The following is a 23,037-nucleotide window of genomic DNA, read 5'->3' as shown; positions in this document are numbered from 1 at the left end:
GCAAGATCAAAGCGGGTGAGAGCTGACTAAGCGTCAGGTAAGACCCGCATGTGTGTGAGTTCATCTACCATTCCCAAAAGCTCTACGAAGTAGCTCTATTATCATCTTCCTTTTGCAGATGAGGAAACTAGAGCATAGAGACCTCAGATCACTATCTAAAGTCATACAGCTACAAGGTATCAGAGCCAGGACTGGACTCAGGAGGATCCAGAGCCTATATTCTTAACCATTAAGACCCAAAGAGCATCTTCAGACACCACCAAAAGTTGGACTGGACGATTCAGTTTCCAGAAAAGCTCCTTGGTCTGCAAAGGTTCATGGGTCCCTGCCCCAGGAATGCCCATGGCACGTCAGACATCCCATGCCAAGAACTCTTCTTGCTTCCCTTTGCCAGTGCTCCCTGCCCCCCCACGGGCACAGACAGAGCACACCCTTCACTGAGCAGGCGTGTGAACCATCACCTCTCTTGTATTCCCCAGGCGGCACCCTTGGAGAACAGCCAACACAGACCAGGAGACAAAAGAGAACTCACAGTCCCCTCTGGCACTTTATTGTTTACAAAACAATGGCTCCAGTAGGAAGGAACACAATCATTATGCTTACAGCAGCGAATATGGGGTGGGGGGGGGGGAGGCTAGCTTTAAAATATTTGAAAATCACTGATTGGGTGAAAATGCTGCTTCTGGGCACCTAGGCCGTGGCTGAGGCAGAAAGCTCTCAACTTAGTGACTGTCCCAAGTCCTCCAACTTTCCTGGTCTCGTCTCTGTATTTCTAAAGTCACACAGCCCTAACATCACTGACGTTCAACACGGAGGTGAGCCAGGGAGCCCGGGCAGGCAAAGTCAGAAAAGACTTGGGTCCTCCAGGCTGTGCCCAGTGGGAGCCGAGTTCTAGAGAAACGTGTCACCTTCAACAGCTTGTTTTCCGTTCTTCTGCCGTCTGTTTGGAAGAAACAGACGACCAGACGACAGACAGATGGCCGTCCTTACTGGGGCCCCTGCTAGCGGCTGTGTTAAAGTTTCCGAGTGGGAAAAGCCTGTGAGACGGAGCCGCACAGTAACAGTCAGAGCCCAAGAGACGGCCCTTCCCGGCCATCACGGACCCCCACATCGTCCCGAGGGTGAGGTAGCTTCTGGCGAGGGGCACGGATGCAGCAGCCCCTCTAGGCTTTGGTCCTGGCTGGCGTGTGCCGAACCCTCAGTCTTCACCCTGGAGCACTGAGAAGAGGCCACAGGGACAAAGACAAGCCAAGGTTTCGTGAAGACTTTCCACGGAGAGGAGGCGGCAAAGCTCCAGAGGGAAGAGGAGAAATAAAAGGCCAGGGACAGAAAGCGCAGGGCCAGGGAGGCCTCGTCCACAAGCTCCGGAGTAAAGGAGCCCAGCGGCGGCCGCGGCCCTCAGACCCGGCCTCACCGTCAGGAAAGGAAAGTGTCATTCCTGGGGGGCTTTAAAGGCACAACAATTTCTGACAGTGCCTAGAAAAAGGCAAGGCCTTCTTTATCTTTGTAACCTCTGGCCAAGGACTTAGAAACAATTAAACACTTGTCTTGCCAACTCTTAACTGCTTAATTACAATTTCCTCCACTGCTGGGAATGAATTTAACCATGCGGGGCGCCCTGCCTGATAAGACTTGGAGATTCAATTTTATGACAAACGAAACTGCTTTAATTAAAAGAAGTTAATAATTAAAACTTCAAAGTGCTACGTGGCCACTGAATTTTCCTGAAGGAGAACATGGGTCGGCCCCATGAAGTTGAGATGTCTGCCATGAGGGTGGGACGGGGAGGGGCCGGGCGACCCCGGGCCTGCCCTCGCTCACAGCCCTGAGCATCCTGCCGGGGACACAGGTGCCTTCCCGAGGGCCTGGGGGGTGGGTTTAATGCCCGAGGTTCACGAGGAAAGAAAAGGGGTAGCCTGGGAGTTCCTACGAGCAGGTTCACTTCGGACTCCCTGTCAGGGGCACGGTGCTTGACACAGAGGAAGAGCTCAAGAAAGATTTATTGAACAAAAGGACAAACGGAAAGGAAGACAGGGAGGTCAGATGGAAGGAAGGAAGGGCCTAGCAGAATTAGAGAGCATGGGCCCCAAATTAAGATGCCTGCAATGATCTGCTTCTACCACCAGGCGGCAGCACAGAAGGCCGCTGGGGAGCACAGGGCTCAGCACGGCGCTGACTCCCCGATCAGCCTGGAGATCTCTGCACCGCGCATCCGCCCCAGAGTTCAGGAGAGGAGGAAAGCAAACAAAACACCACGTAAAAGTGCCGTCCTCTGGTTTTTATCAAATTTGAGTCCTGATGTAGCTTAAAACTGTCCACTCCTCAGCCCAGTTCAACGTCTTCATTTCTCCGGCTTAAATAAATTCTATGCCTTCGTACTTGACCCCTCCGACCCTGGTCTCCGGCAGAAGGAAGCGTCCGTCAAGCGTGAAGGCCATGATGTAGGTGGCGACCTTGCCGCTGTCCTCCTCGGACTTGAGGGCCACGATGATCTGGTCGTCGGTATTGGGGATGAACTTGAAGGAGGAGAAGCCGTGCGTGGGGACCACCTCCCCCACGCGGCTGACGGAGATGTCGCCGAAGTCCTGGGCGGCGCTGAGCAGCAGGTTGGTGCCCTTGCGCTCGTCGTCCCGCTCGCTGTAGCGCTCGTGGCTGGCGCGGCGCGGCAGGAAGAACCAGCGCTGTAGTGTGTCGCTCCAGCAGGCGGACTCGTGGATGAGGTAGCCTGGGGGGACACAGAAGACCCACAGGTCACGGCCCCGACGGGCGGGCCCACCCCTCCCCACCACAGGGTGTGCAGCACCCTCGACGGCCCTGCAGCAGGCGGGGGGCCCCGGGGCTCCCTGCACGCGCTCCGGGAGACGCAGTGAGGTGGCCTGTCGGCCCGGAGCAGCACCACCCGTCTTTGCTCTAGGTCTCCGTGTTTCCCGGGGGATTCTCCCTCTGCTTTGTTCCCGATTATCCAGACTAAAAAGACAGAGGGAAAGCAGGAGGAGACCACGTCTCTGGTGCGCCCCACCTCCCCTCGCCAAGCTCCCTTGCTGGCTTTCCCCAGAGCCGCTGGTAAGCCACAGCTATGGGGTCAGTCTGTATTTCTGCTTCCTGGGTGCTAATGGACGGAAGGAGAGAGAGCCCAGGGGAGAGAGCCAGATGAGTAGGTTTGATCTGTTAAGAACAGACGGGTGGGGAGAGGTGGCCCCGAGGCTGAAGAGAAAGCATCACTCCCATTACAGTTAAGGATGGAGAATGAGCCCTCTGGGGGCAAAGCAATGTCCTCAGAGGCTTGTCTCCCTCAGCCTAGGGCTGACCAGGCCGCTCCAAGCACGGCAACTCCCCGCTACAAACCATGACGACCCTCGGAAAACGGGGGAAAGAACCAGGGCTCTGTCCGTCTTGCTTCTGCCATGTCAGGTGCGAGGCCTGAGGCCCCGAGCCCCAAGGGAACAGCCAGAACTAGGCCTGGCGTGATGCGCTGTGGACCGAGACAGCAGGAGGTGATCTGTCCGGGTGAGTGAGGGATGAAAGAGAAAACGGCTCATTTGCCCTGAGAATCCATTGGCCCGATGGGAGCAGCCATCAGAGACAGCTGAAATCAACAAAGTTAAGAAAGAAACTAAGCTGCTGTGTTTGGAAACAAACGCCCAGTGCACGGTGTCTGTTCCGTGCCCACCTGGTGGGGCCTGGTCCCTTACCTGGTGGTCGGATCCCAGCAGCGGCCCGCAGGGCATTGTAGCTGGACACCCAGTTCTCGTGGGCCACGCTGCCTTTGCAGCCCACCACCTTCACCCACTCCGGGTTCTCGTTCACCACCTCCCCCGTGGTGGTGGTCCACTCCTTGCCCAGGCCGCCCACATACAGATGCTCGTCCTTCACAGCCAGCCACTCAGCTTTGAAGCCTAGGGACAAAGAATGAGAGGGGCGTGCCTGAGATGATGGCTAGCACTCTGCCATCGGGTTCCTGTGGGGTCTGGTCAGGCAAGAGCAGAGAGCCCTCTCGGTCCAGCAGCCATGGGTGTCAGAGGTAACCTGGCTCAGACTTCACTAGAGGCCATGAGGCCATGACAAGAGAGCAGAGCTTAGGATGGCCTGGCTCAGAGTTCCATTCCAGAGGGTCAGCAGTCGGGCACCTGTCTCCAGAGCAGACCCCACGACAACTCACGCAGGGCAGGTGGGCACCTACCCTCCGTCTTTATTCGTCCCCCTCCTCTCTCCCTCCCCTCCAGGAACCATCACGTTCTCCTTCGGCAACTCAATCCAGAACACTCTGCGGGGACATCCTCTCAACGCGATTTAAGCTGCTTCTGCAGCTGGTGGCCCCTCCCCCAGCTCCAAAAGGCCCAGCCGACAGCTTGTCAATCTCCTCTAATGGTCAAACCCCGTTCTCAAGCTATAAGCCCCCACTTCACGATCATGCCCAAATGCCAGGGAACTGGTAGCACTTGAAGTGCCCATCACAGCAGAACACGTTTGCTGTCCTTGCAGCCATACCTGACATGTCACTGAGGGTAAATTAAGTGCCAGTAGCCAGAGCTGCTAAGGGGCTGGCGTGGGGGCTCATGGTGTCCATCCCAATCGGTATGACTCTTTTCTTAGACGGACTGATTCGATGTGAACCTGATTTTGAAGGCTGCAACACATACAGATGTGTGGGGACTTTTGCTCCTCCAGTGTATTCTCACCTGTCCCTACACCCGTGTTCTGAATCGTGCTCGCTTTCCCAGAGGGTTTGCAAGCTTCTTGCCGGCCCGAGGAGCTGGAGTGGCCACCCGCTCCACGAGCCGGCAGCAGCCTCGGGAATGCTTCTTGGCAGGCGGCTCTGGAGGGACCTGCTGAATTCCTGTGATCCTGGGCTCAGCCCCCTGGGCCATTTTCAAGATAAGATGCTCTCCACTCACCAGGTCTTCTGTCCCTTCTGGATGATCCAACCAAAGGGCAACCCCACGGCTGCCTTTATTCTGCGTTCTTCCCGATCCAAGAGGAAGAACAGAGCTACATAAACTATGGCAGACGGAGGCAGGAAATAGGCAATCCAGTTTCTCTAGGACCCAGGCTGAGGCACGTTTCGGGCCAGCTGCCCCAGCCTGGGGCAGACCCTGCAGGGAGTTTGCACGGGGACGGCCTGGCAGACAGCGTGCCCATGGGCCCAGCTAACGCAATTCCCCCCTCCCCGACCTCAGACATCCTGCAGTGGTTCAGCTTTCCAGAAGGTGCAGACCCACCAAGAGCTCGGGCACACAGGCAGCTCCTGTCAACCCTCCTGCTGGCACCCAGTGCCCCTGCCACCTCGCCCACCCGAGGCAAGGGGCCACCTCGGCTCGCTCTCTAGCTCTGTCCCATGCCGGCCGCAGGTGCTAACTCCTTTCAGGCAAACCACAGAGCTGTGGGTCACGGCTGGTTTCAAGGTCGGGTTCCCGTTAAGGGGCTCTTACACAGACCCTCCTTTTGCTGGGTTTTCAGAAAAGAGCGCCAGGCAGCAAAAGTTTACTTTTTAATACGGTCTCAGTTCAAAGAGCGCAACTGGACACGAGGGCTTTGAAGGGAAGGCACGTGGAGGGTGCAGTCCCAGCGGGCTCTGAAGATACCTCGTAAGACGTAAAGGGCCCGTTCAGAGGCCCTGGAGCCACAGCGGACAGAGCCCTAGCCCTCTCCCAGCAGAGACCCCGCTCGCTGGCAGTGCTCTAGCAACCGGCTCCTATTCCGGACCCCACTTTGGTCGGAGGGCCACAAGGCTTGTGCTCCCGGGCTGGGGGGGCCATGGGCCAGGAGCAGGAGGGAGATTAGCTCTTCCCGATGCCCCCTCCTCTGGGCACGAGAACGCTTTTCCTCGAGCGCGTGCAAACCAAGCTGGCAGATGGGCGGCCGAACGTTTCCCCCAGCACCTCACCAAACCCAGAGGCACAGCGGCCCAACATACCTTTCCCCACGGTTCCGTCGCCATCGGACAGAATCACCCAGGGAACAGCCTTGGTGCCTTCGATCTGGTAGACAACCCCTGTCCGGTCATCCACGGAGTAGAGTTTCCCATTGAAGACGATCAGATCAGACAGCTCCATGCCCCGCCCCTTTTCTGCCAGATGGGACTCCAGGACCTCGTGACCTATGTCCCACTCCACGGTGACCTTGTCCCCGCTGTCTGATAGGGTCAGATAGCCCTTCTTCAGGTAACTGAACCAGGTATTTTCCTCTTGGGCCCTTGACTCTGTGTCCAGGTCAGCGATAAGAGCGATTCGGTACCGAGTCCCGCCTGGCGTCCTTTGGGGGACAGACAGTGGGTAGGTGTCGTTGTACCGGTCAGCAGGCGCCTGGCCGAGCCTCCAGTTGTGGGCATTGGGTGCAGGTGGCCTGCCTGGGGGTGGGCGGTGTGAGTAGAGCAGCCAGAGGACGGCGGCGCCCACGAAGGACGGCAGGATCACCCTCCAGCGGGGGCGGAAGCGGGGGTCCGCAGCCTTGGTCATGGACGCCAGCACAGGAAGGCTCCCCACACTTATCCGGAGGGAGTGCATAGACTCATTCCATTCCAGGTGGTTGGAGGGCTGAACAGGCATCAGACTGCAGGGCAGATGGGACCTGCACACCCAGGGAGACAGGAGAGAGGTCAGCGACCCGCAAAGCACAGTGGCTTCCCCATGACTTGAAGGTGCACGGTCTGAAGGCTGCCTTATCCAGGACAGACAGTACTACCGCCACTTTGCGGCCCTTCCTTCCTTGGCTTAATCAAATCCTGACTCTAGCAATAGCTTTGTTTTCTCTTATTCAGCAAGATGAGAAGTCTTCCCAAAGCAAAACTATTCCATCTCCTCTGACCCAGCTGGCGGCAGAGAAAGAAGGTCTGTGCAGGCTGCTGCTCTGCCATCCCAGAAAGAGGGAACAGCAGGGGAGTGAGGCCAGGAGTGTGGGGAGGGGTGGGGGGGGTTGAGGGGGCTGGGTGGGAGAGGATAACAGAAAGGGTACAGATATGTATTTTAACCAAATGTCACCTCAGCCGAGAAGCCCTCCCGATGGCACCCTCCGTCCCTTCCTTGGCATCTGTCACCACCTGACATCATGGTACATAGTTACCGGTTTGTTCATTTGTGTCCCCAGCACCTAGAACAGTGCAAAGAGCAGACACATGCTCATTATGCAAGTTTTTACTCCCCTCTGGGTTAAGTTTCTGTAAAATTCAAATGTAAGTATAAAACAGATTCAAGCCAAACAGAAATACTTGTTTCTGGCAACATCTGTCCCCGGCACCTTTCTATTAATGCAAATGACTGAGGGACCAGAGTCTGAATGGCCCTCTCTGCCTGGAGCCCAGCGTGCCAGCGCGTCAGCTGCAAAGGACAGCTGGGCTCACCTGGGGCGCGGCTTGGCCTCAGGCCCCCCGGCCGACTCCCCGGGTGCAGCACCACCTTCAGATGGTGGCAGCAGGAACTGCAGGTCTTCACCACCTGCCCCTGCTCACGTCCCCAGCACGGGCCACAGCAGCTCAGCGTGGCCACAGCAGCGCCAGGCCAGCATCTGTCTCCCAGGCAGCCGCCAAGCTGGGGGAGCAGAATCAGCGAACGTCAGCCCCAGGCTGCGGCTCGGTCTCTGTCCTTCAGGAGCAACTCAGCACGTCCCAGCCTAAGGAACTCCCCTCGCCCGACCACTGGGGCATTTCCGCCTCCTCCTGTACAACCACCAATGGTGTGACTTTAGGGGCAGGTGCTCCTCTCACTGCCAGGTGGCAGCTGGGAAGGACGTGGGGACTCCACAGTCCATGCCACCCTGGGCGCCCCCGACTCAGACTATGTGGCCGGATCCCCCTCCACATTGCAGGGTGCTGGCTCCGAGGATGAAAAACTTGGCCCAGGCTCCATGTGGAAGCCAGCTCGCCCATTCCCTTGCTTTTGGGACAGATTCTTAGGTTTTGGCCACAGGGTCAGGTGCAGAGAAGTGACCTCTAAGGAGTGAGCACAGTGCGTGGGGCTGGCCTCCACACTTCCCTCCTGGACAAGGGTGCCCTCCTCCCCCAGGAGGTCGCTTCCCATGCCACGCAGCCAGGGAGCTGGTCGCTGAGGCCTTCAGGGCTGGGGAACAGGAGACCTGCTCCTCCCGGTTGCGCCTGCTGCATGGTTGCACGAAGTGTGGCCTCAAAAGCCACATGGGCCAAAGCCGCCCAGCATCTGTTTTCAGCCCTACGTGGCCACCGAGCTCTCAATTCCTACATCTCACCTCTTCAAAATTGTGCCTGGATTTCTAACTCGAACTCTAAACACAGTATTTCAAAACCTAAGTCTTTCTCCCCTTTCTCCTCCAACCCACTTGCCCCCAGATATTCCCTCAGGAATAGTGGTGATGATGGGGAAACCATATTCACAGCTGCCCAGGCTAAGCTTTCATCAAAACTCTAGGAGATGCACTGTTCTGCATGAATACTATACTTCGGCAGAAAGTTATGAACGACTACCACCTCAGAAAACCTGGGTGTGGTCCGGGTCCCCACCTCCTTCCGCAGCATCTACTCCATCACAAGCACCGTCAATTGGGCCACCCGTCTCCTTCCTGTCGGCTCTCATCTGCTTCCACAGCCCCTTCTCACTGGAACCACACAGACAGCCTCCCTCAGCCCCTTAGCCCGTCCGCCGCCTCGCCCCTCCCCAACAACCACTCACCCCCACGGCCGGCGGCACCTGCTTCTCAAGTGAGTCGATCAGACCCGTCATTGCCTGCTTCAGTGGCCCACTCTAGGAGTAGACCCTTGCTACCTGCGTGGCTAGCCCTGCCCAGACCTCACTCCCGCCCAGAGAGCCGACCACCCTCGCCCTCACCCACCCAGGGCAAGGCTCCTGAGCCCCCGCCCAGAACACTCCTGCCCTGGCTCTTCGAGTGCCCACCTCACTTTCACCTTTCTAGGTTTTTCTGAGATGTCAGCTCCTCAGTAAGACTTGGCCTGCCCACCTCCCAAGACTGCCCCTCTCCACCACAGCACCTGGCTCCTTCCCCTCACCCTCTCAGCATGTTGACTGACTCTTTCTGCTCTGCCTTAGCTCCAGGGAGCAAGGACCTGCCTGCCGCCAGCTTACACTCCTGGCTGACAGCTGGGCAAGCATGGGAACTGAGGATACATTTGCTGAAGGAATGAAAAATACAGCCCGTGCTGGGTCATTAAACCACATCTGCAACAGCCTCGTCCTCCTTGTCCCCATGCCCCACAACAGTTATTCTGCAAACGCACAGCCTGGATCCAGCCCCCGATGGCTGAGCCGCCCGGCTGTCACACTGCGCTCCAGGTGCTGTGGACACAATGGGTGCTGTGTAGCCCACTGTCAGCACTGTGATGTGTCGTCCTCACTGCCCCTGGTTAACTCCCTCTCCATTCCTGAGTCACCATCCTCACTGTCACCGGTGATCCCGCCGCATCTCCTGTCTGCTCGCTCCCGGCAGAGACTGTGCAGCCTCCTTCAGCAGCCAGGGGCCCAGGGTGGAGCCATACGCCCACGCCCCCACACCCCAGGCTGCCCTGGTCCCGGGCGAAGGGGTCAGTTCGACACGCCTGCCCTTCTGGCTCCTTCTTCACAGTCTATATACACGTGTCCAGGTCCCCACCTGCATCACCGCAGGCTCCAGACCACACTCTCTGGTACAGTGAAAGCACTCAGTGAAAACTGTGGACGCACGGTGAATCCGTGAGCTTATGAACGGAGCGTCCCCGTGACGCCTTCTGTCCCTCCCCAGCCCTCACCATCCTGGAAGAGCATTCACTCCTTGTCCCAGCTGGACGCTCCATACCAGGGTCTGCCCCGTGCTTCCCGGAGAGGACCAACCACAGGGCTGCTCTTGAGGTGCAACTCTGAGAGCATGTCCCATGGGGTGTCCCTCTGCATCTCCTGACAGCAGGGATGGCAACATGAATGGGACACTGTCTGCGGGTCCTCCTCCCCATCTATCCCTTCTAAGCCCCCAAGGCTGGCTCCTCCCTTGCTGCCCACCTATTTTCCTTCTGAGTCTACCCAAGGTGACCTTGGTCTCTAAGTGAGGGCTCCCAAGCCTTCCTAGCCTGAACCTTTCTGAATTCCAGGCCAACGTGCCCACCTGCCGAGCCTCCTGGTCACAAGCCCGCAGGCACCTAGAACAGGTCCTCCCCTCAGGAATTTACTGCCCTGGCTGAGGACACTCCCAGCCCTCAGCAGTCACCCTGGCCAGCAGTCCTATCGCCTTCTCTCCTCTTCACATCCCGGCAGGCGCCAGGTCCCCTCACCTGTCCGCAAGGCAGGGACTACACAGCCTGCAAAGCTGGAAGTATCTACTACCTATCCACCCACAGACAAACCGTAGGGGCTCCAGTCTGGACCCTCTCAAATCTGTCCTTCACATGACTGATAGAACGACTCTTCTGAAAAGCAAAGAAGGGTTAACACTCTCCACTAGACCCCAACGCCTTCCAGCTGAAGGACGCACCCCTCAGCCTGCAGACAGACCCGCTTCCTCCTGCGCTCTCCGCTCGCATGACGCCGGGTAATTTATGAGTCCATCTTCCACGTGCCGCCCCTCTGCACAGGATGCTTCCTCCACCTGGAATGCTAATCTCCTCTGACCATATGGAACCATCTAGAAGTCTCTGGCTGAGCCATGAGAATCATGCCTCCACTGTCCCTACCCCCATCTCCCCCACTAGTGAGCTCCCCTCCTGTGGGAGACTGACACTGGCCCCAAAGGTGTCCAGGCCCAATCCCTGAGCCCGAGAACGTATCCTATGTGTCAACAAAGACTCTGTAAGTAGGACTGAACCAAGGCTCTTGAGATGGGGCAATTAGCCAGGTGAGCCCTGAAAGCAATCACAAGTAGCCCTGTAAAAGGCAAGCTGAGGGAGATCTGAAGACGACAGAAGAGGAGAAGGGGGCCGGCCCGGTGGCACAGCAGTTAAGTTCATGTGCTCCGCTCCAGTGGCCTGGGGTTCGCAGGTTCGGATCCGGGGCACAGAACTATGCACCACTTGTCGAGCCATGCTGTGGCAGGCGTCCCACATAAAATAAAGGGAGACGGCATAGATGTTAGCTCAGGGCCAATCTTCCTCAGCAAAAAGAGGCGGATTGGCGGTGGATGTTAGGTCAGGGCTAATCTTCCTCAAAAAACAGAAGGGAAAAGGCCATGTGACCACAGCTAAGAAACACCCGAGGCCTCCAGAAGCTGGAAGAGGCAGGGATGGAATTTCCCCTGGAGCCTTCGATTACTAGAGCCTTTGGAGGGAGCACGACCCTGCGGACACCTTAATTTCTGCCTATGGATACTGAGACTGGACATCTGGCCTCCAGAATATGAGGACAGAAGTGTGCTGTTTTCAGCCACCAAGTTTGTGGTAACTGGTTACGGCAGCCCTAGAGACAAACGCGCCTGACACACTGTGCTCTGGGCCGCCTCTGTGTGGGCCGTGGCTCTGCAGCAGCATGGGCCGGACGGCAAGGACCGGTTCCCGACCAGTCTCCCCACTGACAGCTCCCGGAGGGCAGGGGCTCTGCTGGGTCAGGTTGATTCCCAAGACCTAACGGAGGGGCAGAAACGAGAGAATGACTGCCTTCAGTGACAGCACAGCTGGCTGCCTGCCAGAAAATCCTGCAGCTTCACCCCGAGAATAACCTCCCTCTGGACCAACACCCAGCCGTGGTCTTCATCTCTCCTTCAGGACCCCAAGGAATTACTTTTATTTTGTAGAAAAGGAAGTTTCCAACCAGTCATCTTTCCATTTGTTCTCCATGACCCTCTGCTGGTTTATCACCTAAAACTGATGGTCAGAGCCTGCGTATTGTGCTGCTGGGGGCCCGGTGCAGAGCGCTGGCTTGCATTTTCATTCAAAAGAAAACAAAAGAATTTCTCCGCCACAAGCGCCAACAGAAATGAGCCACTGAAGGGGAGAGCTGAAACAGACAAAGCTGTTCCTGGAAGCGGGGCCCTCTGGGACTTCTCTCCTCGCCCACACCCTCAAGGCTCCACGTCAGTTAAATGTTTGCTGTACTGTGACCAGAAGTCTGTCAACCCCACCATCCTCAGGAGAGCGTGTTGATTTTGTCTAATCAGGAAAAGGAGAACCAAGTTGCTATAGTAAACGGTCACAGGCTCACCTGCCCAGGTGGGCCTGCAAACAAGTTCTTTCCGGGTCAGAAACCCCAGGGCCTGCACCCCTGCTGGCTCCCTTTCTCCTGCACCCCCACACTGCAGGGGAGTGTCCCTGGAAAGAGGACCCATGAGGAGCAACAAGCACCCAGGAGGCTTGGGGTCCTAATTCCTTCCCCACCCCCTCTTTTTAGGGTGGTGTCAAGAATAACCCAAGGACACTCAGGCATGGCTGTTTTCTGCCGAACCAGTTCCTCCTTACAGAACAGGCCTGTATAGCAAGGTGGACCATGTGTGTCCACCCCCAAGTGGGTTCCCAGACTCCAAGGTGAGCAGCGTGTTCTCTCCATGCACACTCGGGGTCCTACCCCAGGATGAAAAATGAGGACGAGTCAGACACCCTACCTTCACGGGCCATCCTCGGGCCTGCCACCAGACTCTACGCAAGGCTTAGACGAAAGGGGCAGCCACTCCTGACACAGCCTACCCGGAGAAGGTCTCTTTCTCCGGCTTCCTTCTGGAGCACTATGTGACAGGTGGCAGAACAAACAGGTTTACAGGCAGCAGCCAGGGCAAATTCTTTCCTTTCAGGAACGAGGGAGGGGCAGGAAGTGAGAGATAAGGAGGGCCACACCCAGCTCCCTGCCTCCTCCTCCCCAGGCCCTCACTCCTGCCAGCAGCTGCCTCCCCTTGCCACCACAGTCTCTGAACTCTAAGTCCACAGCAGGCAGGCCTCCGAGTCCCCGCTCTGCTCACTGCCAAAGTGCATTTCCTGGTTGGAAAGCAAAGAGCTACCCGCGGACCTTACAGACGCTCTAGAGCCGCAAAGGCAGGCCGAGGGTTCCAGAGCACCAGCGCGGGTGGCGGCCAAGAGATCGCGGATGGCGTGTCTGGGGACAGGGGCGTTTGTGAAACACCTCCTGTGGGCCAGCCTCCCTGAAAATGTTTCCTGCTGCGAGGCATTCTGTTCTGGACTCACCAAGCCTTCCTACTGTACTTGAAAATGCCATTTCAATTTTGGACAGGGGTGGGCAGCAGAAGGAAACCAGGACGGAAAAGGGCATCATCGTAGTCAAATCTGTCCTTTATGGATTACTGAGGTCGCTCCTCCTCCCAGACGGTAACTTCCTTAAAGGCGGAGACCCTGGATCCTACTAAATTCTGCCTCCCCTTGCCCCCTTAGCAACTGCTTACTGGACCAAGTTGAATACAGTTCAGGATAACTCGCTGCTCAGCCTTCTGCTTCTAAGTCAGCTACCCAAAAGGAGTATATCAGTTTTCTATTGCTGCTGTAACAAGCCACCGCAGATTTGGTAGGTATCACAAACTTATCCTACAGCCCTGCAGGACAGAGTCTGACACGGGTCCCTGGGCTAATATCAAGGGCTGAGTTCCTTTCAGAGGGTCTGGGGAGAATCTGCTTCCTTCCTTGTCCAGTTCCTAGAGGCTGCCCGCATTCCTTGACTTGTGGCCCCTCCCTCCACCTTCAGAGCCAGCAATGTCTGATCTCTCTGTGCCTTTCTGCCATCATTCCCCTTCTTCTTCTGTCCCCTCTTCCACTTTTAAGGACCCTGTGATTACACTGGGCCCACCCAGGTAATCCAGGATGATCTCCCTATTGTAAGGTCAGCTGATTAGGACTCTTAATTCCATCTGCTACCTTAATCCCCCTTTGCCACATAACACATTCACAGGTTCTGGGGGTTAGGACATGGACATATTGGGGGCCATTATTCTGCCAACCATGAGGTGGGAGACAGGGAAGGAACCCCCAGCTTTTCCTAAGGGCCAGGACTGTTCACACATAGCTCTGTCTATGGGGTGGGCAGCACAGCTTCAGAATCCTCTACAGTTTGTACTTACTGCATCACAGTAGGGCTGGGTATGTTTAATTGTATCATCAACGTTATACTTGAAGGAATTTTAAGAAAAAAGTTACCCTCTCAGTTGAAATACCACTACACATCATTGGGGGTGTTTTCCAGAGAGCCTGAGAATAAGGGGATGCAATAATCCCACGACTGACCCAAATCAGGGCTTGCTCCCACAGACAGTGCAGCTGCACCTGCCTGAACCCACCTTCTCTCCCACCTTCCTCAGTGCTGGGGGGCAGGAGAGGAAGGCCAGGGCTGGGGTGGGGAAGGTCGGCCTGCTGCAGATGTGACAGTGGCCAGCACTGCAGGACTCATTCCTCCCTGTGGGACCCCTGGGAGTCATTCTGGGTGGGCTCTAATCTCACACTGATGGCCACGTTGTCATTCGCCATAACTGTATCCAGTCTGGCCCCAGGCCTGCACATGGCCCTATCTGGAACCCTGCTCCTGCCTCGTTCCCCACGGCACGTCCCCTGGCTGAGCACGATGGAAGCAGCGCTCTGTCTGGGAACCCGGAACTGTGAGCTCCATTTAAAGCCTGCACGTACCACAGATCAACAAGTAGGATTCCAGATAAAGGTGGACAAAGGAGAAAACCGAGACATCTTCCCAAACAGATTTCTCCATTAGCAGGATTACTTTTTCCTAGGTAATTGTCTAGGTCTAATGAAAATGAAAATCAACATAAAAGTCCTAAAAAATCAATATAAAAGTTTTAAATCCCCTTAATGTTGGCATTTGATAAGAGCTTTCCAGGAAATCTCCACACTCCAGAACGTTACTGAAGGGAGAATAATAATCATTGTCTTTTTTTTTCTTTTCGTTTTCAGGATCCTGAGTACCGTTCCACAAATGTCTGTACAACAGAGAAATGACTTCCACGGCACAGTCCCGACTATTTCAGGACTCTGGACCACACTCCCAGATGTGAGATACTCTGTCTTTGAAAGAGAAAACATTGGAGCATTTATACACCTACCCTACACGGCTGCCAGGAGCACGGCCACGCTGCCGCCCGGAAAGTCCTGGGACTTAGATGAAAGGGGCTGTGCGTGTTTGTGGGAGCCTGCTCGTGTGCACCTCAAAGGCCACATTCAGGGAGTGGGGGTGAGCACCCACCTCCCACTGCACCCTGCTCTCTCCTCTCTGACGCTGTGGCACGACGAGGCATGATAGATTTGGGGCACAGTGAGACTGGCAGGTAAAATGTCCTCAAGTACCAACAGCTTAAACCAACACATTTAGCACATTGCTATGGGCTATGAAAACATGGCATGAAGTACACCTAGGGTATAGCTTTAGGGGGAAGAAAGGAGACTTCCAGCTAACAGAGAGCATCAGACGATCAGATTTACACCTCAACTGAGGAACCACGTGGTGCCACAAAGTGGCATCTACACTCTCAAGCATCCGATTTCCTCCACCGCCCTGTGACTCCATGATGTACCACTGCCTTTTGTGATCAGGTTAATTTGGACAAGGGCCAGGAAACTGAGACTCCTGTATCCCCAGACCACTGTGTGGCCTCGTGACAGTGCCCGAGCAGTCCATACATCACCTGAGTCCTCTCCCGGAAGACCTCTGGACTGCACAGGTCGGAACGCCCCTGCCAAGTCCAGAGGGGAGCGGGCTGGCCATCAATGTGCCTTTCAGCAGGGCGCTTGAGGCCTGAATAGAAGGCTCATTGAGGCTGGCAGGGAGAGGCACCAGGGCGGCCACCGGCTGCTCTGGAAGGAGCCCCACTGTGCCCACAGGCTCAGGCTGGACTGTTCTGCTGGGAGGCCCGTGGGTGGGGCGGGGACTGGAGGAGGGTCTGCAGCCCAGTCCAGGAAGATCTTTCTCAATAAAGCTCCTCAAAGGGAAAGGAAGGAGAGGCCGGAGAGACCCCACAGCTCCCGAAGGACTTCCTTTTCTCCGTTCTGTGACCCCAGGACCTTGCACTGAAGAGCGAGCAAGATTCAGCCAACATCAGCAGATGCGTGTTCCCACACCTATGTTCTGTTGAAAACGTGGAGGGAAAAGATGTCAAGCACACACCCTGAGACAGGAACGAGCCACGGGGCAAGCGTGCTAAGAGATACTGGTTTGCTGGGGACACTCAGGCACTTGGGAGAAAGACGTGTCTGGCAGACAGAAGAGGAACCACAGGTGCCCGCCAAGCCCGGGGACACACAGGGCAAGGGGAAGGCACCAGCAGCAAGCAGGGCGAGGAGGTGCTGATCCCCAAAGGATCCAGACCAGGACAGGGGAGAGGGAGGAGGAGGAGAAAGAGGAATTGGGGAGGAGAAATAGTTTGGGTGCAAAAGGCAGGAAAGTGAACTGCGCTGAGAGGGGCAGGAGAGGAAGGCCTGGGGTGGGGAAGGTCGGCCCGCTGCAGGTGTGACAGAGCGCTGGTCAGAGAGGGGAGGGCTCCCCAGTGGGTCAGGAGAGGCCCTGCACAGATCAGAGTAGGGGTGGTGACATCACAGGGGGGCAGGAAAGGGCTGTCCTCAGGGATAGATGTCCCACACGAGTCAGGAAGGGAATGTGGCCTTCAGGGTCAGAGGGGGTGATGTCCACGTTAGTCAGAGGGGGTAGGAGTCCCCCAGGTCAGAGGGAGGAGGTGTCTTGCAAGCAGGGTGGGGAGGGGCTCTGCAAGTCAGAGAAGGGAGATGTCCAGCAAGTCAGAGAGCGGGGGTGTCCAGCAAGTCACAGGGGGTTGGTGTCCCGCACTAATCGAGAGAGTAGGGGTCCTGCAAGGCGGGGGTGGGGGGGACGTGTCCAGTGTCAGAGGGGAGAGGTATCTAGTAAGTCAGAGGGGGGAGGTGTCCGCCACCGGTCGGAAGAAGGAGACAATTTCTGAGAGTCAGAGGGAGGCGTCCCACCCTAGTCCGAGGAGAGAGCTGGTCTGCGGGTCAGGGGGCAGAGGCCCCGCGCGGTCAGATGGGGAGGGAGGCTGCGGGGTCAGGGGCGGGACGTGGCAGGGGTGGAGGGCGGCGGCAGGCTCCGGGACGGGCCGTCACGAGGAAGGACACCGGCGGCCGCGGGCGCAGCCGTCACTCACCCAGTGCGGGCCGGCTCCGGGACCCGCAGGCGGCGGAGCCTCGCTGCGGGCAAGACCGGGTCCGAGCGGCGGTGGACTTCCGCCCGGCGTGCTCGCCCCGCCTCCGAGCGACACGCTCCCGGCAGCCTCCACTCTGCGGCTGCGCGCGGGCGCGGGCTGGGGTTGCTGGGGGTTGTAGTTTTTGTTGCTCAGTGAGCGGGTCCGGGAGGAGGAGCGCGGCCCGGGAAGGACAGGAGAGAGAGATGCAGACGTCTGCCCTGCCCACCCTCAGGCCCTTCCACCGCGTTATTCTGAAACCAAAAATGGGGTGGGGGTGAGGATGAAGGCTACTGGAGGCGGGGGGTTATCATTCCTCGAGCTGAGATTGTGGAAACCCTTGCCCGGAGCTGGAGAAGCGCGGACCCGTTTCTGCCCCCGTCATTCTCAAAGAGCTCCTCTCCCTGGCTCTCTGTTGGTCAGTTTCCTAAGGAGCGGTCAGGGCACAGGTCCACAGGCTGGAGTATCCTGGGCGGGGGTGGGGGTCTCCCGGCTGCTGACTTGCAATCAACAACCCCGTCCCCCCAAATAAGGGTCTCTGATTCATCCGTTTTCTGTAGTCCCCTCCCCTGCCTCGGAGCTATTTTAAAGGAATGCGTTAAAAGGCATCCCTGCCTCTCACCCCCGAGTCCTGCAATGATGCCCATTTTAGAAATCCTGAAAAAAGCCCGGTAGCAATGGAGCATCACGCAGAGCTCGGGGCTCTGCCGGGCTGCGCCTTCGGGCTTTGCGTGCGTGCGAACATCCCCGGTTTCTCAAGAGGCTTCCATCAAGTAAGAGAAGCACAGGGGAAAATTCACACTGTTTAAATGGTGCACAGTGAAAAATAACCGTCCCTCCCACCCTTTTCTGCATTCCCTGCCCAGAGGCAATCACTATTACTAGTTTCTTGTGGTTATTCTTAGAAATATTTTATGACACACAAACAAATCATAAACACATATATTCAATTACCTTTTTTCCAAACCAAACAGAAATGTGTTAAACATATGGTTCTACACTTTTCCTTGGCGGAGGTGGGGGGTGGGGGTGTGGCAGAGGGAACAAACCCTTCTGGAATTCATTTGTTTCCCGTCGTGCTAAACTGAATCCCAACGTGTACCGTATGCTACTATTATTTAAATTAAGTATTTTATTTGCTAAGATATCTGTATCTATATATGCCTCCCAGCTTAAGAAATAAAACAGGCCTGTTATCTTGAAAGCTCTCTAGGTGTTCTTCCTGGTTCCCAGCCCTCCCACCCAAGAGGTAACCACAATCTTGAAATGTGTGTTAATAATTCTCGTGCATTATTTTATAACGTCAGCACAGAGCTATGTATGTGCTAAACAACATATTGTTTAGTTTTGCCTATTGTAATTTTTACAAAAATAAAATTGCATGCAATGGATGAGAGACCCTTTTGCTCCACAGATGTTGTCAGATGTTTTAATTTTGCCAATCTGCATTAAATGTCTTCTCACTGTCTGATCACTGAAAGATTGTGTATCTTTTCTTATATTTTTGGGCCATTTATATTTCTTCTTCTGCCGATGCCTAACATCTCGGTGCTGTTTTGGGGAAATAATCCATCCTTTCCCCACAAATAAGCGTGCAATGTCAGTTTTGTCATAATTCAAGTTTCCATATATAGCTGGGTCTGTCTGGGGGGATTTCTATTATGTTGTATTGCTATAATTTTTCACATCTGCTCTAATACCACTGTCCTCATTATTTCTCTTTTATAATAAACCTTCATATGTTGTAGGACAATTCCCCTGTGCCTCTCACTATGTCCCAGCCAGTCCAACCTTTTGGGATTTTGCATGGAATTGCTTTGAATCTGTAGATCAACTGAGAGAGAATTGAGATTTTTTTATGATATTCATTCTTCTACCCAAGTATATGGTTTGCCTTTCCATTTTCTTAGGTCTTCTTTAATGTTTTTCAATAAGGTTTTTGATTTTCACTTCACAATATAGCTTGGAGATTGTTCCATATCATTATATAGAGAGCTGCTTCATTGTCTAAAAAGCTGTGTGGCATTCCACTATGTGGATGTACTGTAATTTATTTTACCAGACCCTTAATGATGTCCTTGTAGAATATCTAGGATCTTTTGACATTAGAGCAATGCTTCAGGGCTGTAGGCCTTCAACATATTTGAGCACAACTGTGAACATATCTGTAGGGTAAATTCCTAGAGGAAAGATCACTGGCTCAAAGGATGCTTATGTCCTCTAGTGAATGGACACTGCCTCCCAGAGAGGCTGTGCCATACAACTGCTCTCCGTGCAGTCAACAAGGACTCAGGGCTCATATACAATTAGGTTTTTCTTGTCTTCTTTGCGTCGCTGGAGAGTTTGCCACAGCCTCCTTCTGGAAATTCTCTCCTCCTTTTGTTTCTGTGGCTTTGCATAAAAGTCTAAAAATTCTTCACTTTAATCGTTCATTCATGTGTTTACTTACTCATTTACTCATTCATTTCATAGTTCAGTGCTTAGAATTGTGCAGTCCACCAGGGGGCCCTCCCATTTTATTTATCAAGTAAAATATTGCCCTATCGTCCCGTCTGTGACTCTCTCTGTGTAACTGAAAGTGCCAAAAAGGAATTTCCAAAATAGGGGCATAAACGTTGAGCAACGGAGAAACTGAGGCACGGGGCGTGAAATGTCTTCATTAGAGTCAGAAAGCACATAAATGGCAGAAGTGAGGCTGCACGCGTACCTTCTCACCCCTGACTGCCCGTGTTTGCATCAAGAGTCCAGACGGGACTTCCATGGAGAGGCTTGTTGTCTTCAGACAGGGGTCTTCTCCAGGCTGAGGATCGTAAAGCAGCAGATTAGCCTGTCCTGTCCTTGCAGCTGCCAGTCCTGATCCCCACCTGCCCCGAGCCTTCCAGAACACGGACACCACCATCCAGGAGCAACGAGCATGGGCCAGCGGCCAGGGAGGCTGGTTCTGGCTGCCAAGTTTCCATCTCAGCTCCTTCTCCAAATCCGCATGGAGACTCTCCCACCCCCACCCCTTGGCAGTAGGACGCCACCATCTGAGCCTGCCCGTCGCTCCCCTTCAGAACAGAATTCAAAAGTTTGCAATACCAGTCTCTGCCCTTGTGGGATGACGGGGCAGCCCGGCCCAAAATAGCTGGGAGAGGCAGGACATTCAGGCCGCGGTAGGAAAAATCACAGTGCCACTAATGACAGGCTGTGCTTATCTGGAACCGAGCGTCTTGCAGACTTTGATGGAGGTCACATAGTTTTTTCCGATGATGAGGAAACAGACAGAGTGAGCGGCAATGACATGCCCAGGGAGAGAGAAAGAATCGGCAAACGGGGGAGGACAGAGTGTGCTGCCCCCTGGGCAGGGGTTCTGGGGAATGTGCCCTCCCCCTCTGAGTCTCTGGGCTTTACCTCCCAGGAGCTGCCCTTGTCTGAGAACGCGGAGCCACTTGGGAATGTTCGGGAAGCCTCGAGGAGTCTGGCCCAGACGTCCCTGTGCAGGAGCTGCAAGTTCCTGGGGAATTTCAGATGGGTGTGGCCTGCCGTACAGTAGGGAGCCTCAGAGAGAGACCTTGGGGGTGCTGCTCTTTGCTCTGGTTTGCCCAGGCCTCTGGCCCGTCACAGGGCTGATGAAATCTCCCCCGCACTGCTGCTGGCGTTGGGTTCTGATTTGTTCATGTTGTTTTTTTTGCCATGACTCTTGTCCCAGCGCTGGCCTGGACGGTCCAACAGGAAGGCTTTTGCTGAACTGAGAACATTCTGCCCTGGTTGCCTGGGGGCACTATGGCCACACTGGGGGAGAATCGAACAGTCTGCATGGCGGTCCCTGGCTTGCCCGATTTCCCATCTTTCCGATTTACAATTTTAAAGCAGTAATGAAGTAGATGACAAAGGACATCAGGGACCTGGCCAGCTCTGTGTTTGGTGACGTATTTTATTTCCTTTACTGAGGGCTGACTGGCTTTCTCTGGGAGCCTGGCCTTGTGCCTCTTTGCCCATTTGCCTGCTGGCTTGAGTTGTGGGTGGTGAAGGCTCTACCCGAGATGCTCTCAGACCTCGATTTCCATTCTCTGGGACTTCCCATGCCGCCGAGCCTTCTGTCTCACACAAATTTCTTGGGAAACCCCAGGCTCTTGTTGCCACATTTAATATCAACGCTCTCCCCTCCCCCCAGCCCCGTTTCTGCCTCAAGAAAAATGAGTAATCAGTTTTCTAATCTCTTGGGAGTTATGGAGACTCAACCCAAGAGGAGGGAAGGAAGATTATACTTATGATAGTGACAGTTATAACGAACATTCTAGCACTTTGTGTCTGCTCCATCACCCCTTTGATCAACCGTGTGAGAAATTACAGCTTCATAATCCTTTACCCCAACTCCCCCCAATACAAAAAGCTCTGAAAACTTAGTTTTGCCCTAACTTTGGCAAGAACGAATTTGACAGAACAGCGTGACTTGAACTGTTGTGAGACTATGAATGGCCTTCATTTATCGCACTACAGAATATTCAAGTGTCTGACGCAGGGGCGCTGCCCCTAATTCTGCTGGGGTAAGATGCCCTATATGATATTTGCATCTTACTCCCAACACATCTGGCCTCACAGGTTCCAGATGAAAGACGGTGGGCCTGTCTCTGCTTTATAGACAAGGAAACTAAGGCCCAGCGAGGTTGGGCAGCATCCCCAGGCCAAGGATCTAAACGTCCTGTTAGAACGAGCCAGTCGCTGCTGGAAGAGACCGTCATTATTTGGTTGTATTTCTAAAGCTTCGCTCTGTATTGGGTCTCTGAGTGCATGTCTTGGAATTATCTTAAAGGTAACGGTCTTTTAGTTCTTCAACACCAAAGCCATCTTGCATGGCGTAAAGAGGGGGAACAAATCTTCCATCTCCACATCTGTTTCTCTTTCAAGCTGCATGCCCAACTTCGTGTGCACTGAATTCTGATGTCGGTTCACGACTTCTTCAGGTCAGAGTCTCCTGGATGGGGCAATGGGGAACTTTCCTACTGCATTCAGGGAGTTCCCGATTCCCAGGAGTTTTGAGAAAGACCTGGATTCTCTAACATCCTAGACCAAGGTCCCGCAGGTGCTGCGTGAAGATGCAGTCTGCTTGCCTTTTCTGCTTCTCTTGCTGTGGTCTCCCTGGTCTCCCGCTGTGAAGGCTATTCGAGGACAGAGCAACTGGGGGAAGGTCATCAGTGTGCTGGCCCGGGTCTTGTTGACCGGGAATTTCCTCGTGTTATGCACAGGAACGAAGACGAGCTTATCTCTAGGTTTTCCTGTGTCGATAAGCAACCCGGGATGTAAGTTTTGCCAAGCCTTAGACTCATTATGGAGATCATGAGGCCTTCCCAGTCATCTAACGCTAGCTGAAACCACATCTCCAACAGAGACATGTTTACTTAATCTTGCCATAGTGTCCTTGAAGTTCTCCAGGGCCACTGGAGGATCAGGAGCATTTCTCCCTTTGCTTCCACAGTTGGGGGTTGGCTGCAGGGTCTCCGTGGAGTGGCCACAGGGCACTGGCTGCCTCCACTGCCTGGAACTCTCTCTCTTCTTCCATCTCCATCGTTCTCAGCTTGCCCTGGCTAGTAGGTGTGCTGGCAGATGTCAGGCATGCACACCCATCTCCTCCCATTTTGATTTCTTAGCCTCCCAGCAGACAGCCGGGAGCTGAGGTGGCTAGGACACTCCAAGGCAGAGAGTGAGGCACAGCCACTGTGCTCTGCTCCGAGCATCCCAAACCAGCATCCCTGTGTCTAGCCAGAGAGGGAGGCCCTGGGAGGAGCAGTGACAAGATAAAAGCGCAGGAATGATGTCTGAGCAGATTGGAGAGAACATGGAGGCCAGGGAGATGCAAAAAAAGAAAGAAAACTGCCACAGCAGCGCAGAGTTTTGTTTCTCTGGCCAGATCCCTCCTCCCTCGTGATCTGATCAGATTCTAGAACTATCTGGTCTGAATCAGAGTTTGGGGATGGAGACCAGCATAACTGGGGCAACTCCCGAGAAGCCTGGGGCAGTATTGGGATGCGA

General features: G+C 54.9%; 1 protein-coding gene across 6 annotated transcripts; it reads right to left on the bottom strand.

Moving 5' to 3' along the window:
* Positions 1-528: 528 nt before the first annotated feature.
* On the bottom strand, positions 529-17,124 carry CANT1 (calcium activated nucleotidase 1). 6 transcript variants are annotated; one of them, XM_070559794.1, is made up of 5 exons: positions 16,990-17,112; positions 15,505-15,944; positions 5,915-6,567; positions 3,693-3,896; positions 529-2,725 (listed from the first exon to the last, which is right to left on the bottom strand). In XM_070559794.1, exons 2-5 carry the CDS (start codon positions 15,582-15,584, stop codon positions 2,355-2,357), a joined length of 1,308 nt encoding a protein of 435 aa, XP_070415895.1. In that variant the 5' UTR covers positions 15,585-15,944; positions 16,990-17,112; the 3' UTR covers positions 529-2,354. The 6 variants fall into 6 exon arrangements, with proteins under 6 accessions (XP_070415895.1, XP_070415898.1, XP_008519183.1 ...); XM_070559797.1 differs by having other exon boundaries at positions 529-3,586; positions 16,990-17,103; XM_008520961.2 differs by lacking the exon at positions 15,505-15,944 and having other exon boundaries at positions 16,990-17,124.
* Positions 17,125-23,037: the final 5,913 nt, after the last annotated feature.

The sequence above is a fragment of the Equus przewalskii genome, chromosome 10 (genome assembly GCF_037783145.1).
Source record: "Equus przewalskii isolate Varuska chromosome 10, EquPr2, whole genome shotgun sequence".
In the NCBI taxonomy this organism is placed as follows: domain Eukaryota; kingdom Metazoa; phylum Chordata; class Mammalia; order Perissodactyla; family Equidae; genus Equus; species Equus przewalskii.
The sequence above is the reverse complement of the archived record's forward strand: the minus strand, read 5'-3'. Positions and strand labels throughout refer to the sequence as shown.

Coding starts and splice junctions, on each gene's coding strand:
- CANT1 (XM_070559794.1), bottom strand. CDS start 15,584: ATGGCCAGCCCGCTCCCCTCTGGACTTGGCAGGGGCGTTCCGACCTGT. Junction 6,568..15,504: donor TCTTCCGGGAGAGGACTCAG/GTGATGTATGGA, acceptor CTGGGTGTGCAG/GTCCCATCTGCCCTGCAGTC. Junction 3,897..5,914: donor CGACGGAACCGTGGGGAAAG/GTATGTTGGGCC, acceptor CTTTGTCCCTAG/GCTTCAAAGCTGAGTGGCTG.